The sequence below is a fragment of the Salmo salar genome, chromosome ssa06 (genome assembly GCF_905237065.1).
Source record: "Salmo salar chromosome ssa06, Ssal_v3.1, whole genome shotgun sequence".
Lineage (NCBI taxonomy): Eukaryota > Metazoa > Chordata > Actinopteri > Salmoniformes > Salmonidae > Salmo > Salmo salar.
Window position 1 is genome coordinate 40679926 of NC_059447.1, and position 16109 is coordinate 40696034.

General features: G+C 45.0%; 1 protein-coding gene across 2 annotated transcripts in view; it reads left to right on the forward strand.

Moving 5' to 3' along the window:
• Window positions 1–3297: 3297 nt before the first annotated feature.
• The window catches only part of LOC106607299 (caveolae-associated protein 1), a 31393-nt gene continuing 18581 nt past the window's right edge, over window positions 3298–16109 (forward strand). Inside the window, exons 1-2 of one of the 2 annotated variants that reach the window (XM_014204124.2) lie at window positions 3298–3601; window positions 3742–4253. In XM_014204124.2, coding sequence (XP_014059599.2) covers window positions 3744–4253 — 510 coding nt within the window. In that variant the 5' untranslated portion in view covers window positions 3298–3601; window positions 3742–3743. Of the gene's footprint in view, window positions 3602–3684; window positions 4254–16109 lie in introns of both variants that reach the window. The other variant, XM_014204123.2, reaches the window with a different exon arrangement.

Consider the following 16109-nt stretch of genomic DNA (forward strand, 5'->3'; position numbering starts at 1 on the left):
AGGCACTGTATCTGACCATGAAGCAGAGGTTAGGGGCAAACAGAGCCATGTATTTATTCTAAATATATAGCTCTGGGGGCAACTATGCCAACACCTAGTAGTGTCTGTGATTGTGATGTGGCCCTCAATTGAATAAGTGCACTTACAAGACTAGATACTCACATATTTCCTTTTCTCTTTCAACAGCTTGTTGCTAGAGTGTGCAGATGGGCCTGTCCTGTGTGAGTAAGTTGGTCTCCGGTGTGTCTGTACATGTGAGATTGCCGGCCTGCCTAATTGTGACTGGTCAAAAAATGTACTGCGGACCCTGTAATGAAGAACATGTATATTTGGAAACAGGAATGGCCATGAATGTAAAGTTAAGTGACTGACTAGTATTGACCTGGCAATAATGTGTTAGCTTACTGTAATTGGAATTGATTGCTGAAAAATGTCATTGTACAACTGTACAATGTAGAGGGCCCATGAAGACAATATGCCCTCTGCTGGAGATCTAAACAAAAGCGTGAATCACCCTACTTTTCTTCCTCTTTATGCAAGACATGTAGCATCCCAAAAAAGAGAGTCCACATTGCTTACAAATAGATTTCTATAAGGATACAATATTCAGGTGGGGTCGGTTTGATGTGTCTACCACCGCCTACAGCAGAAACATAAATAACACCTGGACAAATATAGCAGATAAAACCAAATCAAATCAAATTGTATTAGTCACATGCGCCGAATACAACAGGTGTAGACCTTACAGTGAAATGCTTACTTACAAGCCCCTAACCAACAATGCAGTTAAAAAAAATATGGATAAAAATAAGAAATAAAACAAATAATTAAAGAGCAGCAGTAAAATAACAATAGCGAGACTATATACAGGGGGTAGCTGTACAGAGTCAATGTGCGGGCCACTGGTTAGTTGAGGTAATATGTACATGTAGGTAGAGTTAGTAAAGTGAATATGCATAGATGATAACAACAGAGAATAGCAGCGGTGTAAAAGAGGGGGGGGGCAATGCAAATAGTCTGGGTAGCCATTTGATTAGGTGTTCAGGAGTCTTATGGCTTGGGGGTAGAAGCTGTTTAGAAGCCTCTCGGACCTAGACTTGGCACTCCGGTACCGCTTGCCATTCGGTAGCATAGAGAACAGTCTATGACCAGGGTGGTTGGAGTCTTTGACAATTTTTAGGGCCTTCCTCTGACACCGCCTGGTATAGAGGTCCTGGATGCTAGGAAGCTTGGCCCCAGTGATGTACCGGGCCGTTCGCACTACCCTCTGCAGTGCCTTGCAGTCGGAGGCCGAGCAGTTGCCATACCAGGCAGTGATGCAACCAGTCAGGATGCTCTCGATGGTGCAGCTGTAAAACCTTTTGAGGATCTGAGGACCCATACCAAATCTTTTCAGTCTCCTGGGGGGGAATAGGTTTTGTCGTGCCCTCTTCACGACTGTCTTGTTGTGCTTGGACCATGTTAGTTTGTTGGTGATGTGGACACCAAAGAACTTGAAGCTCTCAACCTACTCCACTGCAGCCCCGTTGATGAGAATGGGGGCGTGCTCGGTCCTCATTTTCCTGTAGTCCACAATCATTGCCTTTTTCTTGATCACGTTGAGGGAGAGGTTGTTGTCCTGGCATCACACGGCCAGGTCTCTGACCTCCTCACTATAGGCTTTCTCGTCGTTGTCGGTGATCAGGCCTACCACTGTTGTGTCATTGGCAAACTTAATGATGGTGTTGGAGTCGTGCCTGGCCGTGCAGTCATGAGTGAACAGGGAGTATAGGAGGGGACTGAGCACGCACCCCTGAGGGGCCCCCGTGTTGATGATCAGTATGGCGGCTGTGTTGTTACCACCTGGGGGCGGCCCGTGAGGAAGTCCAGGATCCAGTTGCAGAGGGAGGTGTTTAGTCCAAGGGTCCTTAGCCTATTGATGAGCTTTGAGGGCACTATGGTGTTGAACGCTGAGCTGTAGTCAATGAATAGCATTCTCACATAGGTGTTCCTTTTGTCGAGGTGGGAAAGGGCAGTGTGGAGTGCAATAAAGATTGCATCATCTGTGGATCTGTTGGGATGGCATGCAAATTGGGGTGGGTCTAGGGTTTCTGGGATAATGGTGTTGATGTGGGCCATGACCAGCCTTTCAAAGCACTTCATGGCTACAGACATGAGTGCTACGGGTCAGTAGTCATTTAGGCAGGTTACCTTAGTGTTCTTGGGCACAGGGACTATGGTGGTCTGCTTAATAAAACATGTTGGTATTACAAACTCGGACAGGGAGAGGTTGAAAAGTCTCTGTGTGTGTGTGTGTGTGTGTGTGTGTGTGTGTGTGTGTGTGTGTGTGTGTGTGTGTGTGTGTGTGTGTGTGTGTGTGTGTGTGTGTGTGTGTGTGTGTGTGTGTACTGGTATATAAAATACATTTAAAAAATCCATGTTTTTTTATCTCACTCTGAGTTTTTCTCCCTATTCTCTATCTCATTTACATTTCCCTCATTTACAGGTTGGAGTTTGACTATAGAATACCACAGCATGAGTCATAATACCCCAAAACCTAGCGGTCAAAAAAGAAAATGGTCCCAATCGTAGTTCCAGCATTTAAAATAAGGTCTGTGTCTCGTGTAGGCTTACCTTGGCGTGACGTTTTGATAACCGTGTAAATCTCTCTAGGACAAGGTTACTTTTATCAATATATTCGCCTGTGAATACCCCCCCCTCCAAAAAAAATGAAATGCTAATTAGCTGCTAATGTGAATATCATAAAGAACTATAAATGACATGATGATCTGAACGAGAGTGCCGAATCAAGGCAAAGGTAAGAATCTCTGGATTAACTTAATCTCTGGATTAACTTTAAAAATGAATAAAAATGAATAAATTGGCAAAATGTATTTATATTGACAATTCTGTGAGCTGTCTTGTGCAAGTTTTAAATTAACACGATTCCCTGTTTGACCGCTAGGTTTTATGGGTATTATGACACCTCCACTGTCGGGCTCTATTCCCAGTTATAGAACATGTCTAGCCAAAACTCTATTCTGACTAAACCATGTGGTATGATATTTGAAATTACAGATTTGATTAAATGAATTATGCAAGTGACTGGAGTTTTAAACTTTGCACTTAATCTGTGCCAGTTTGTGCCATTGTGTGCATGTTTGGCTCCTTCCCCTGCCTCCCCTCTGGGAGTCCCTACCATGGGGGCGGGGTCTGCCAGGCTCTGCCCAACCACTAGGGGTGGAGACAGGGGCTTGGGGTCGTTATACCCTCAGGCTGGGCAGGGAAAGGGGGTGGAGCCCCAGGAGCAGGGTGGCGGGTGGGGTGGGGTATAGTGGGGGCCGGCTCTAGGAAAGGAAAAGTGTGACTGGGTGGTATCACAGGGAGTCCCGTCATTTGAGTCAGGGCACACATGCCTCAGCAGTGAGAGGCTCCACTCCCGTTGGTTGGCCAGCATCCCAGGGTAGACACAAAGACAGAGAGAGAGAGAGAGAGAGAGAGAGAGAGAGAGAGAGAGAGACTGAGAGGACTGAGAATAAGAGAAAAAGGAGGAAAAGAAAGACAGCAAGAAGACAAGTAGACTAGAAAGTGGGAAGAGGAAAAGCTCCAAAGAAGTGGAAGAGTAAGTGTCCCTTCATAGAAAGGAAAATATTTGGATTTTGACTTTTGGTCAGGGTGGCCCCTTAAAGTTTGTTCTCCCGATAGTGTATTTTTATCCTCAGTGAGCGTGAGAGCTGAGCGGTGTGTGTTTGGGCTTGACAGCCATGGCGGATCCAGCAGGCTTGCAGCAGGAGCGAGTGGCTCTGACCGAGGTGTCTGACGACGACGAGGAGTTGTCCCTGGTAGCCGCAGCGGTCCAGCCCGCCACCGACAGCGATGAAGACGACATTTCAGAAGAAGTGGACATGGTGCTGGCCACGGGCTCGGGCACCAAGAGTGAGGCGCAGGTAAACGGGGTCATGGTGCTGACCCTGCTAGACAAGATCATCGGGGTGGTGGACCAGATCCAGCAGACCCAGAACGGGCTGGAGGCCAGACAGCAGGACATGGAGAAGTCTGTTTCTTGCATTCAGGGAGAGCTGGCCAAGCTGTCCAAGAGCCACACTGGCACGGCCAACACCGTCAACAAGATGCTGGGCAAGGTGCGCAAGGTCAGCGTCAACGTGAAGACGGTCCGCACCAACCTGGAGAAGCAGGCGGGCCAGATCAAGAAGCTGGAGAGCAACGAGAACGAGCTGCTCAAGAGACGGCACTTCAAGGTTCTCATCTACCAGGTGAGAGTGGGAAACGGAGGGGTGTGTGTTCATACATGTTTACCAACAGGCTCTGAGGCCAGGCTGAATACAGGTGTGATATCTTTATTTGACCAGTTTGCTACAGCAGGGAAATAATCCTGCTGGAACAGGAAATGTGAAATAATACGTGGATTATAATTCATGGACATTTTTGTAGGGGTTGATACATTTTTAGTTTGGATAAATCAAGTCTTACATTTTTTAAGTGGAAATTACAAACTTTAGAAGCCTTTTTAATCCTTGAATACAATACAATTTTCATTTTCTGCTGCGCAGGAAAATTCTCTGCGGCAACAGAGTGATAAAATGAAGGTAGCATATATGTAGTTTAGTAATGCTTATCCATGAAAGTTATTAGAAAGTGTTAGCAGTGTATCAGTGTTTGAGTGGATCCAAAGATGGATACACGGCCACTTGTGTATGGTAGATTGTAGCAGTGGGTTGTGGTAGGCTGCTTCAGATGTGAGGTGGAGAAACCTTGTACAAGACCACTAGATTCCACCACAGGGTTGGGTGAATTCTCCATGATGCATGGGAAAATCATGAGCTGGTGCGAAATACACTCTGAACTTTATTATAACATCACAGCAACTGTTTTAACGTTCTCTCACCAGAGTGAGTGGCTCCTCACTCAGGGATGAGTTTACCCTAAACTGGTACTGCTCTAGCTGGTATACTTGGCCAAAGCTATTCAGCCTCAGGCTTTCCATGACCAGTGAGTTATTTAGACTAATGAGGTATTTAAACCAGTTAGTTATTTAGACCAATGAGGTATTTAAACCAGTGAGTTACTTAGACATATTTTACATTTTAGTCATTTAGCAGACACTCTTATCCAGAGCAACTTACAGTAGTGAATGCATACATTTAATTTCATGCATTTTTTTGTTTGTTGTACTGGCCCCCCGTGGGAATCAAACCCACAATTCTGGCGTTGCACACACCATGCTGGCATTGCAAACACCATGCTCTACCAACTGAGCCACAGGGAAGTGAGGTATTTAGACCAGTGAGTTATTTAGACCAATGAGTTACTTAGACCAATGATTTACTTAGACCAGTGAGGTATTTAAACCAGTGAGTTATTTAGACCAGTGAGGTATTTAGACCAGTGGGTTATTTAGACCAGTGAGGTATTTAGACCAGTGAGGTATTTAGACCAGTGGGTTATTTAGACCAGTGAGTTATTTAGACCAATGAGGTATTTAGACCAATGAGGTATTTAGACCAGTGGGTTATTTAGACCAGTGAGGTATTTAGACCAGTGAGGTATTTAGACCAGTGAGGTATTTAGACCAGTAGGTTATTTAGATCAGTGAGGTATTTAGACCAGTGAGGTATTTAGACCAGTGGGTTATTTAGACCAGTGAGGTATTTAGACCAGTGAGGTATTTAGACCAGTGGGTTATTTAGACCAGTGAGGTATTTAGACCAGTTAGTTATTTAGACCAGTGAGTTATTTAAACCAGTGTGGTATTTAGACCAGTGAGGTATTTAGACCAGTGAGGTATTTAGACCAGTGAGTTATTTAGACTAATGAGGTATTTAAACCAGTTAGTTATTTAGACCAATGAGGTATTTAAAACAGTGAGTTATTTAGACCAGTGAGTTATTTAAACTAGTGAGGTATTTAGACCAGTGAGGTATTTAGACCAGTGAGGTATTTAGACTAATGAGGTATTTAAACCAGTGAGGTATTTAGACCAGTGAGGTATTTAGACCAGTGAGGTATTTAGACCAGTGAGGTATTTAAACCAGTGAGGTATTTAGACCAGTGAGGTATTTAGACCAGTGGGTTATTTAGACCAGTGAGCTATTTAAACCAGTGAGGTGTTTAGACCAGTGAGCTATTTAGACCAGTGTTTCTCAGCTCAGGACCTCGAAGACCCCCAACCGTACACATTTTTGCTGTAGGCCCGGACAAAAACACCTGATTCAACTCATTAGAGGGCTTGATGATTAGCTGACAAGTTGAATCAGGTGTGCTTGTCCGGGGCAACAATACAAATGTGTAAGGGTGTACTCGAGAACTGGAGTGGAGAAACACTGATTTAGACTACAGGAGAGGAAGCACGTTCTTGAGAGCCGAATGCTAATGCGATGGTGTAATTTATAATTTGAGATGTGTGTGTAACGTATACTTTCTTGTAAAACATAATGTCAAAGATTTCAACATTGGAGTTACGTGCATGTATCCCAACTTAGGCTTCAGCCCTTTCTGAAAAACTCCAAACACTGTCTATCAACAGGAAATTATATTGCACAGATTGGCTATCTATGTTAAGTGTGTTAGTTAGTAGTGATACTCATCTTAGCCCCATTGGACACATACTGGTTGAATCAAAATTGTTTCCACATCCATTTCAATGAAATTACGTTGAACCAACGTGGAATACATGTTGAATTGACGTCTGCCCAGTGTGGTAGTTTGCATGAAGAATGATACTTGGAGTGAGTTCATTGACCTTTCCCAGACCATAGTGTGTCATGGTTGACCAATCCGGCTAATGCTGTATAAAGCCAGACCTGTGGGACGAAATCATAAGCTGACACCATAAACAAAGTAGTACCGGTGGTCCATGTGATTAAACCAATGCCCTACCTATGACGACTGACTGTGACAGATAGTTGATAGCCTCAACACAGTGTAAGATGAAGACGTAATTTTAGTTCTGAAGCGATGCCATGCTGTCTGTTCATCATGGCCTATCTGTCTGGAAAACCCACAATAACGCTGTGTGAATATAGAACCGTGGAAAGAGTCAACTGTACTCTACTCTAAGTAGTTGTAGCCTACAACTATATGCTCCTCACAAGGCTAACCAAGCTGCTTTCGAAGCGCTTCTTTTAATTCAGTGTATTCTTGTACTCACTTTCTGCATTACCATCGATTTCCAGAGTTACGATTTATTTGTTTACAGTATGCGCTTGGGGGTATTTATCTTCTCTTTACCTGAGCATATACAGTGAGTGAAGATACAGTACATATATTATATGCTCAAATATAAACTTGCTTATGCCCTGGCATGTATTCCTACATTCCTCCCTCACATGTACAGTTGAAGTCGGAAGTTTTTTTATACACTTAGGTTGGAGTCATTAAAACTTGTTTTTCAACCACTCCACAAATTTCTTGTTAACAAACTATAGTTTTGGCAAGTCGCTTAGGACATCTACTTTGTGTATGACACAAGTCATTTTTCCAACAATTGTTTACAGACAGATTATTTCACTTATAATTCACTGTATCACAATTCCATTGGGTCAGAAGTTTAAATACACTAAGTTGACTGTGCCTTTAAACAGCTTGGAAAATTCCAGAAAACAATGTCATGGCTTTAGAAGCTTCTGATAGGCTAATTGACCTCATTTGAGTCAATTAGAGGTGTACCTGTGGATATGTTTCAAGGCCTACCTTCAATCTCAGTGCATCTCTGCTTGAAATCATGGGAAAATCAAAAGAAACCAGTCAAGACCTCAGAAAACAAATTGTAGACCTCCACAAGTCTGGTTCATCCTTAGGAGAAATGTCCAAACACCTGAAGGTACCACGTTCATCTGTACAAACAATAGTACGCAAGTATAAACACCATGGGACCATGCAGCCGTCATACCGCTCAGGAAGGAGAGGACGCGTTCTGTCTCCTAGAGATGAACGTACTTCGGTGTGAAAAGTGCAAATCAATCCCAGAACAACAGCAAAGGACCTTGTGAAGATGCTGGAGGAAACAGGTACAAAAGTATCTATATCCACAGTAAAACGAGTCCTATATTGACATAACCTGAAAGGTCGCTCAGCAAGGAAGAAGCCACTGCTCCAAAACCACCATAAAAAAGCCAGACTACAGTTTGCAACTGCACATGGGGACAAAGATCGTACTTTTTGGAGAAATGTCCTCTGGTCTGATGAAACAAAAATAGAACTGTTTGGCCATAATGACCATCGTTATGTTTGGAGGAAAAAGGGGGAGGCTTGCAAGCCGAAGAACACCATCCCAACTGTGAAGCACGGGGGTGGCAGCATCATGTTGTGGGGGTGCTTTGCTACAGGAGGGACTGGTGCACTTCACAAAATAGATGGCGTCATGAGGAAGGACAATTATGTCGATATATTGAAGCAACATCTCAAGACATCAGTCAGGAAGTTAAAGCTTGGTCGCAAATGGGTCTTCCAAATGGACAATGACCCCAAGCATACTTCCAAAGTTGTGGCAAAATGGCTTAAGGACAACAAAATCAAGGTATTGGAGTGGCCATCACAAAACCCTGACCTCAATCCTATAGAAAATTTGTGGGCAGAACTGAAGAAGCGTGTGCAAGCAAGGAGGCCTACCAACCTGACTCAATTACACCAGCTCTGTCAGGAGGAATGGGCCAAAATTCACCCAACTTATTGTGGGAAGGTTGTGGAAGGCTACCTGAAACGTTTGACCCAAGTTAAACAATTTAAAGGCATTGCTACCAAATACTAATTGAGTGTATGTAACCTTCTGACCCACTGGGAATGGGACGAAAGAAATAAAAGCTGAAATAAATAATTCTCTCTACTATTATTCTGACATTTCACATTCTTAAAATAAAGTGGTGATCCTAACTGACCTAAGACCAGGAATTTTTACTAGGATTAAACATCAGGAATTGTGAAAAACTGAGTTTAAATGTATTTGGCTAAGGTGTATGTAAACTTCTGACTTCAACTGTATGGCTGTCTGTTTGTGTTGCCTTCTCCATAGCAACAAGCTGGGGTACTTTTCCCCTGTGTCTCAATACAGAGTAGCCTAATTACATAGTACCAGTCTGTATACCTCCCAGTCACACCACTCCAGTGTACATACATAAAGTCCTAGTCAAGCAGAGGGATTCCGTTATGATGAGTGAGGAAAAGGGAAGGGAGTCTGAACAGCCGCTCTCTCTGCGGCAGCCTGCTACTCCATGGGCTGGTGTTTTTTTAGCCTTGCGTGCTGCAATGTCTGTCTAATGGCTTGCAGCTGGCAGCCTCATGACAGGGCGAGACTTTGGGTAGTTTGCAACCTGGCTGGGGGCAAGTTCTGTGATGTCTTGTCTCCTCTTCAGACCTCTTCATATGCATTAAAATATTAAACTACTTGTCTTTTCAAATAAAATATATCTGAATACTTACTTTGAATGTATGTGAAAGTAATTGAGATATTTTAAATTGTATTTGAACCCAGTTCTGCTCTTATTAGCTGGCATGATTACAGTACAGTATATCGACCAGAGGAGAAGAAAGCAGAGGAAGAACCTATTTGGAAAATGTATTTTTGCCTAATGCCTAAATTATATATATTGTCTTTTAATATTTAGAAATGCCTATAGAGGAGGTCAATATAAAGCCTTATAAAACAATGACATATTTTCACACTGTCTGCTTTTTCTGAACATAATTAACTAGAAGAGAGTTAAAGGTGTGTCAATATTAAAGGTGCGTCAATATCTGGTAGCTGGCTGTTGGAGGCCATCTTGATCAGTTTATTCTAGAGTGTCTGCATTGGCTTGTGGTCTTATTTTCAGATCCCCTTCCTGGAATGTCCACTGTGGCACTAGGTTACACTATTGGCATTTAGCAGGAACCCAATCAGAGACGGCCGGTCTTAATAAATTACCTCAGTAAAGGAGGGCCCCCCTGCTGTTTGACACACTGCTCCTATCGCCCAGTCCTGGATTCTGTCGGGGGCATTCTGACTTCTTTTACAATCTGTGTGCGTTCGAGCAACGTAATGTGAAGTGAAAAGTATTACAACACTTTTTGGTTTCTCTATTTACTGATGCCTTGTCACTTCCCCAAATTCATGCTTAAAATGAATTTGAAAATTCCTGTCACATTTAGTTCCTCATCCTCTCCATCACCTGTGCTTTGCCATTCATAACAACTAACTAATACTTACTGTTGAAATGTGACTGTGTTAACATTCACTCCCATATTACTCTATGAACTTTGACCCCTATGTTACTGAATGTACTTTCTGACTTTCAGAATGGTGACTGACTGAATGCCACTGCTGTTACTGTCTGAACTGTCAACTGTGACTCCACTCCACACCACTGTAACTGTCTGAACTGTGACTCCACCACTAGTCAGTCGTATGAACTGTGACTTTCATGTTGCTGTAGTCCTACACGGTTCAGTCCCAGCTCTATTTACTGCCAGCGACTGCATGGTGTCGTGTTAAATGATATTGGAGGAGCTTGGCCAGAGTGTCAGCATGGTGAATCAACACTGGCTCTGAGTCAGGTTTCACCTCTTTCCACTGTCTCTGTGGCAAACGCGCTCAGCTCGTTGGTGTGTGTGTGTGTGTGTGTGGTGTGTGTGTGTGTGTGTGTGTGTGTGTGTGTGTGTGTGTGTGTGTGTGTGTGTGTGTGTGTGTGTGTGTGTGTGTGTGTGTGTGTGTGTGTGTGTGTGACCTACTGTAGGTCAAGCAGGAAAGATTCCCATCCTCTATGCATCAATTGCTTGGGTAGGAACATGCCCAGGAAGCACTCAAGGACCCTGAGTCCTGTGAGCACTGCAGACTGCCTTCGAGCCAACAGCGATAGCTTGAGGCTCAGCTCTCCGCAACTAAGCCCAGTTGGGGCGAGGTCATGGTGGATAGCCTTGACTCCCTCCCCTCACTGTCCGACGACGTAGTGTTGGGGGAGGTTGAGTTAGGGGATGATGAGGATGACGATGGGATTAATCTCACGGAGATCCTCGAGATTAAGACCACGCTCTACCGCCCTCTCAGGTTAGCTGACCTGACGGCCCGAGAGCAGTGGAGCTGCCCCTCTTCAAATAGAGTTTGGGCTCCTTCATACAGTATCTGCAAGCGGGCTCAGGGCCCGTTAAGGGAACTATACGACAGAAAGAGACTCCAGTCACATACAGCCCCAATAAAGGAATTGCTCCCTGCGGTACCAGTTTGCCTCAGGAAAGATAAGGGCTTGTGGGAAAAAACCCTCACTAGCAGGATTTTTGCTAAGGGTACCCCAAGCCTGGACATACACAATATAGTTTTGGCAACTCTCCCACGGTGCAGCTGTCACTGGCTCACCACACCAGCACCATGTGCTGTGTTATTAACGATACCAGCGCCTTACTGCCTCCATTTTTCAGAAAACAAACATGGTCTTGGCCCAAGCATTTAGAGCTCTCAACGTGACCTCTTTACTGTTGAGTAATATCCAGCTGAGTTGCTGGTGGAGGTGAGGAAGAAACTGAACTTGAACTTGGAGACCCTAGACCCAGATTGGGAGGAGATCTGTATGATTACAGACCATAGCATCCGGGCTTCCTGTAGTGTCATCCAAGGATGTGGTTGTAGCATGAGCCTAATGGTGGTGGGAGAAATTACACTTTGGCTGAGAATATCCAACTTAACAGGCAAAGAAAAAGTGGACCCCCTGGATGCCCGAGCGACACCAATCCTTTCCCTCCTCATCTTCGAGCCCCCTGATGACCAGTGATTTTCCAGTCGGCAGTTGCAATCCTGCTTATGACTAGTCCTGCCAGCTATTGTCATGCAGAGCTTTTTTTAAATGTTTTTATTTAACCTGTTAAATTGACTGAAAACACATTCTCATTTACAGCAATGACCTGGGGAATAGTTACAGAGGAGATGAATGAGCCAATTGTAAGCTGGGGGTAATTAGATGACCATGATGGTCAGATGGGAATTTAGCCAGGACACCAGGGTTAACACCCCTACTCTTATGATAATTGCCATGGGATCTTTAGTGACCACAGAGAGTCAGGACACCCGTTTAATGTCCCATCCAAAATACAGCACCCTACACAGGGCAATGTCCCCAATCACTGCACTGGGGAATTGTAAACCAGAGGAAATGGTGCCTCCTACTGGCCCCCAAACACCACCTCCAGCAGCATCTGGTCTCCCATCCAGGGACTGACCAGGACCAACCCTGCTTAGCTTCAGAAGCAAGCCAGTAGTTGGATGCAGGGTGGTATGCAGCTGGTTAAGCATGACATAGCAGTTATCCATCCTCACTTGGAGAGAGAGGCATAGCCAGTGAGAGTGAAGAAAAAACAGGCCTGCCAGCTACTTATGCACGCTCTATGTTTTTACAGTTGGTGCATTTTTGTCGTGGAGCAGTTGTGTGACTATATCATTGCGTTTCCCCTGCTCGCAAGAGTGTGAGGAAGACAATTATGCTTGAGAATAACCAGATGGCAGTAGACCGGCTCCTTTTATGGTCTCCCACCACATTTTCCACTCTACCTGTCTGTCCCCAACAGACGATCTGTCCCCAACAGACGATCTGTCCCCAACAGACGATCTGTCCCCAACATTTGATAGGTACTTTCGAGAGAGTACGCGGTCCTAGCGAACCCCACATGTGATACATCTCATGTACATCATCAACGAACTGGGGTTACGCAAATAACCTTACGTTTTCAACTGCTGATAGTGTCAAGTCAAGTGGGGGGTTACAGTACGAGTTAGTTACTGTAAGTCAGAGGATTAGCTGAGTATGTTCGCATAGCTGGATGCACTCGCGATCTACTACGAGTGTGTTTTCCCTTTGTGCATGTTCCGTGTTCCATGTTCCGTTTGTGCGTGTTCCGTGTTCTGTTCGTGCGTGTTCCGTGTTTGCGTGTGAGCTTGTGCTGGCGTCAACCACAGCTGTTCTTCTCTCGTGTGAGTGCTCTCTGAGAATAGCCACATCCTTTCATATTGCTAGCATCAGGGAAACACTCTGACAGTGATGCTTTATAATTAAACCTGGATCGACGGGAGAACACACAATCCCCTTGCAACAGCAGGGTGTGGCCATACTATTGGACCCCGGCACCTAAAGACATATCTCACATTTGTTATAGAAGAGGAAATCATAATAAATCACATAAATGGCCTCTCCCATGTAGTGCATAACCCATGCTATAACCTATTTAGGTTTTTCCCTGGAGAGAAACACATGCCACTCAAACACTCTGTACTTGTGAGAGAGTGTGAGGAAGAGAGTGTGAGGAGGAGAGTGCGAGGGAGGAAGAGTCTCTGAGGGTCCCAGAGTCCCAGCAGCAGCTGACAGTGTTGTGGCAGGCCTAGGGCAAAGCTACATCTCATCGGCCCTCTCTCAACTACAAATGTCCCTTGACCCATCTACTATCATCCTCTCTCCTCCTCCTCCACTCCTCCCATTCCAGGGATGCTTCAGAGGTGTCTGTGGACCAAGGCCTCCCGCCCATCTGGTCATTGCAAAGAGGGTGTGGCACGGGCTGTCAGTCCACTCATTCATCTGTTATTGAAGACTCAGGATCTGTGTGTCTATGATGGACGAGTCTCTTCAGCATCCCTGTATTGCTCTGGCATGGAGTCAGGGGACAGTGACAGTCCTGTCTCTGACTCTATCACAGGGGACATCCGACTTCTCAGTTACAGCTTGTCTCCCCCAGTCTCAGTCCCCAACCCCAGGCAAACCTGGCAGCACTTCAGAACCAATTACCCCAAGCTTGTGACCTCTCTATGGTCTAGTCGGGGACTAACCTGTCCTCCCAGACTCACTGTGATCACTGTGGGGGAACTGGGGAGGGGTGTGATGATGGCGTACAGTAGGGTGGAGAGAGAGAGGAACGAAGAGATAGACAGCAGCCCCAAATTAGTACGCTGATTCATCCCCTTGGATTCTCCCACTTTCCCTCCCTCACTCACTCTCTGTCTCTCACCCCCCTCTGGGTCAACCCCTCCTGTCATCCATACTCCTACACTCCCCCCCTCTCTCCCTTCTTCCCCTCCCCACATCTCCCCCCCCCACCCTCCGGTACCTGCAGCTTGTGGAGAGATGTCTGGCAGGCTCTACATTTCACTGTTGCGTGTCAGCTCTTCTGTAGAACACTGGCCGAGAGATTCAATACTAGGGTGCATGAGTGTTTGTGTGTGTGAAAAGTCAGTTCAATGGCCCTCTCCCTCACTGTTCACATTTCTGAATGACACACTGGCATGGTGTTATGTTCTATGTTGAGTGCAAATTTAGAAGTTGTATTAGATCAGTTTCGGTAAGCCGTTCATGTACAGTTTATTTGAAGTGTATCCCTTCATGCCCTTTCACCTTAATTCCACTCACTTTATTGTTATTTTTGTTCTAAGATGTCTGCCTGAGTATTCAGGGGATCCTAAAAGTTGTATGGACAGATCAGAAGGAAGACCACAGCCATAACATGGCAGGAAAAAGGGGAAGCCCTCGCTTTGACAAGGAGATCCTACATTCTTGTAGGTTTGCGTCAAATAAAATGTTCCTCTTCTTTCCTCCGATGTGTGAGTTTCCTTGAACATCCTGAGTCCACTCCAAACCACAGGCTCTTTCTGTTGGCTCTCCCTCCCATCATCACCATCTTTATCATGGCCCAGGATCAGACTGGAACAGCCTGGAGCCAGCTAGCTACATGGACTGTATCTATTGGCACAATGCAGCAGTCTGTGGTCCTCTACTGATTATCTCCCTCTTCTCTCATATCTCTTCTGGCTTTAGGAGGAGTTCAGCCAAGAGCACTGAGTCGTCATTCATTTTGTTTTTCTTTCCTTTTTATACTTGGGAAAGATCAAAAAGCGCTGTGAAAGGTGCACTTGCATAGGTTTCACATCACAGTATCATTCCCCGGCTTGAAAGGATTCTCTCTGCCTTTGATCTAACTTGTGTAAAAGGATTGTGTATTATTTTAACAATGTGGTTCCACTCTTGACAAAATGGGTGTTATGGTTCTTCGTGCTTTGTCCTGTAACTTTATGTTTTAAGATCACAGAATAGTTATTTTCATTTTTTTTTTATTCTCTTGTCACAATATTCATAGAGTTTATGTCCTAAAGAATGCAATGTATGCCTGATTTCAAATCAACCCCTGGCCCCTAACACAAGACACGGATATAGAAACAGATATACAAAGACGTGACTGGATAGGTTCAATCATTTAGTTCCACCTAATAACGCAGAGAGCTTGGTAGAGTTTCAGCCATATTGCTTACACAGTTGTGTCAGATCTAGGAGGGCTTTGCCGTGGTCTGGTCTGGTGGTAGTGCCGCTAAAACCCGACTACATATGCCCCCCAGCGGCGGTTGTTCTATCCACCTCTCCTCTGTCTTTCTTTACACCTCCCTCTACCGTAAGAGTCCCCAGCTAGATTCTGAGCGGATGGTCTGTGGACGGAACATAATTATAATCATTTGAACACTGCAAATTGACAGAATGAATCCCAAACAGATGGGCCGCCTGTTGAAGACCCCTTCTCCACCCTATCACACCCAGTCACCCCCAACAAATACTAAAGGGTAATGAAAAGCCATTCTCATTCTAGTAATTTCTTTACAAAAGATCAATGGGTTCATGAAGGTTGATAGATCTGTCTCATAGCTAGTATCTGGGTGTCATGGCTGTGTGAAGGCTTGATAAGAGATTGGCTGATAGACAGTGCTACTCTTGCGTACAGGCTTTTCTGTCACTGCCAGTGGGATATGTGCAGCAGAAAGAGGACCCCTGCTATTCCTGAGGCTGAAGGCCAGTGGCCCTCAGACACTGCCAACCTGGACACAGTATATTAACCTGAAACCACTGTAGGGTGTGTCTCTTTGTCCATGCCTATTTATATATTAACAGTAGACTTTACAGCTGGAGCACCTGCAGCACTGTTAACAATGTGCATGGTTCACGCTGGGCTCATTTTGATGGCGTTGGGGGGCGAGAGGCGGGGTCCTGTTGAGAAACAGCATCACTTGTTGTGTCGTCTGACTCGCAGACCCACAAGACTGTTGTTTCCTGCTACCCATTAGCTAATTCAGCTCACATCCTGTCAATGAGTGCATGTGTGTGTACTTTTGTGCGTGGGTGTGG